This window comes from Bison bison, unplaced genomic scaffold (assembly GCF_000754665.1).
Source record: "Bison bison bison isolate TAMUID 2011002044 unplaced genomic scaffold, Bison_UMD1.0 scf7180017864266, whole genome shotgun sequence".
Classification (NCBI taxonomy): Eukaryota; Metazoa; Chordata; class Mammalia; order Artiodactyla; family Bovidae; genus Bison; species Bison bison.
The window spans coordinates 2,019,684-2,020,057 of record NW_011494838.1 but is presented as its reverse complement, the minus strand read 5'-3'; the positions used below and the strand labels follow the sequence as shown (position 1 = coordinate 2,020,057).

Here is a 374-nt window from a genome sequence, read left to right as displayed (position 1 = left end):
TGGGTGGGGGGCACATCTCAGGAGGCTGAGCACAGGGGGTCTGCCTCCTCCCCCGGACACCCTGATGTTGCTTCTCCCAGGAGCTCAGGCCAAACAGGCTGGCAGGAGGGCATCTAGGTGACCCTGGAGCCTCGCCCTCTGGCCTCATTCTCTGGTCCTTACGGAGGGGACTTGGTGTAGCCGGGTTTGGGGGCTCGTTCCTCACACCACTCCCTGCCCAGCTCTGGTCTCCCAAAGCTGGGGGCTTTCGTGTCTGCCGAGGGGGCCGAGGACACACAACCTCGGAAGAGGGGCGCCGGGTGTCTACCTGCTGGAGGGCCAGCGTGCAGGATGCGGTCCCCTTCCCCCCGCAAGGTTCTAGACTCCGGCTTCCT

General features: G+C 65.5%; 1 protein-coding gene across 1 annotated transcript in view; it reads right to left on the bottom strand.

Moving 5' to 3' along the window:
- Positions 1 to 158: 158 nt before the first annotated feature.
- The window catches only part of TRAPPC12 (trafficking protein particle complex 12), a 41,302-nt gene continuing 41,086 nt past the window's right edge, over positions 159 to 374 (bottom strand). Inside the window, exon 18 of the mRNA XM_010848443.1 lies at positions 159 to 372. Within this exon, the coding sequence (XP_010846745.1) occupies positions 159 to 372 (214 nt within the window). The remainder of the gene's footprint in view (positions 373 to 374) is intronic.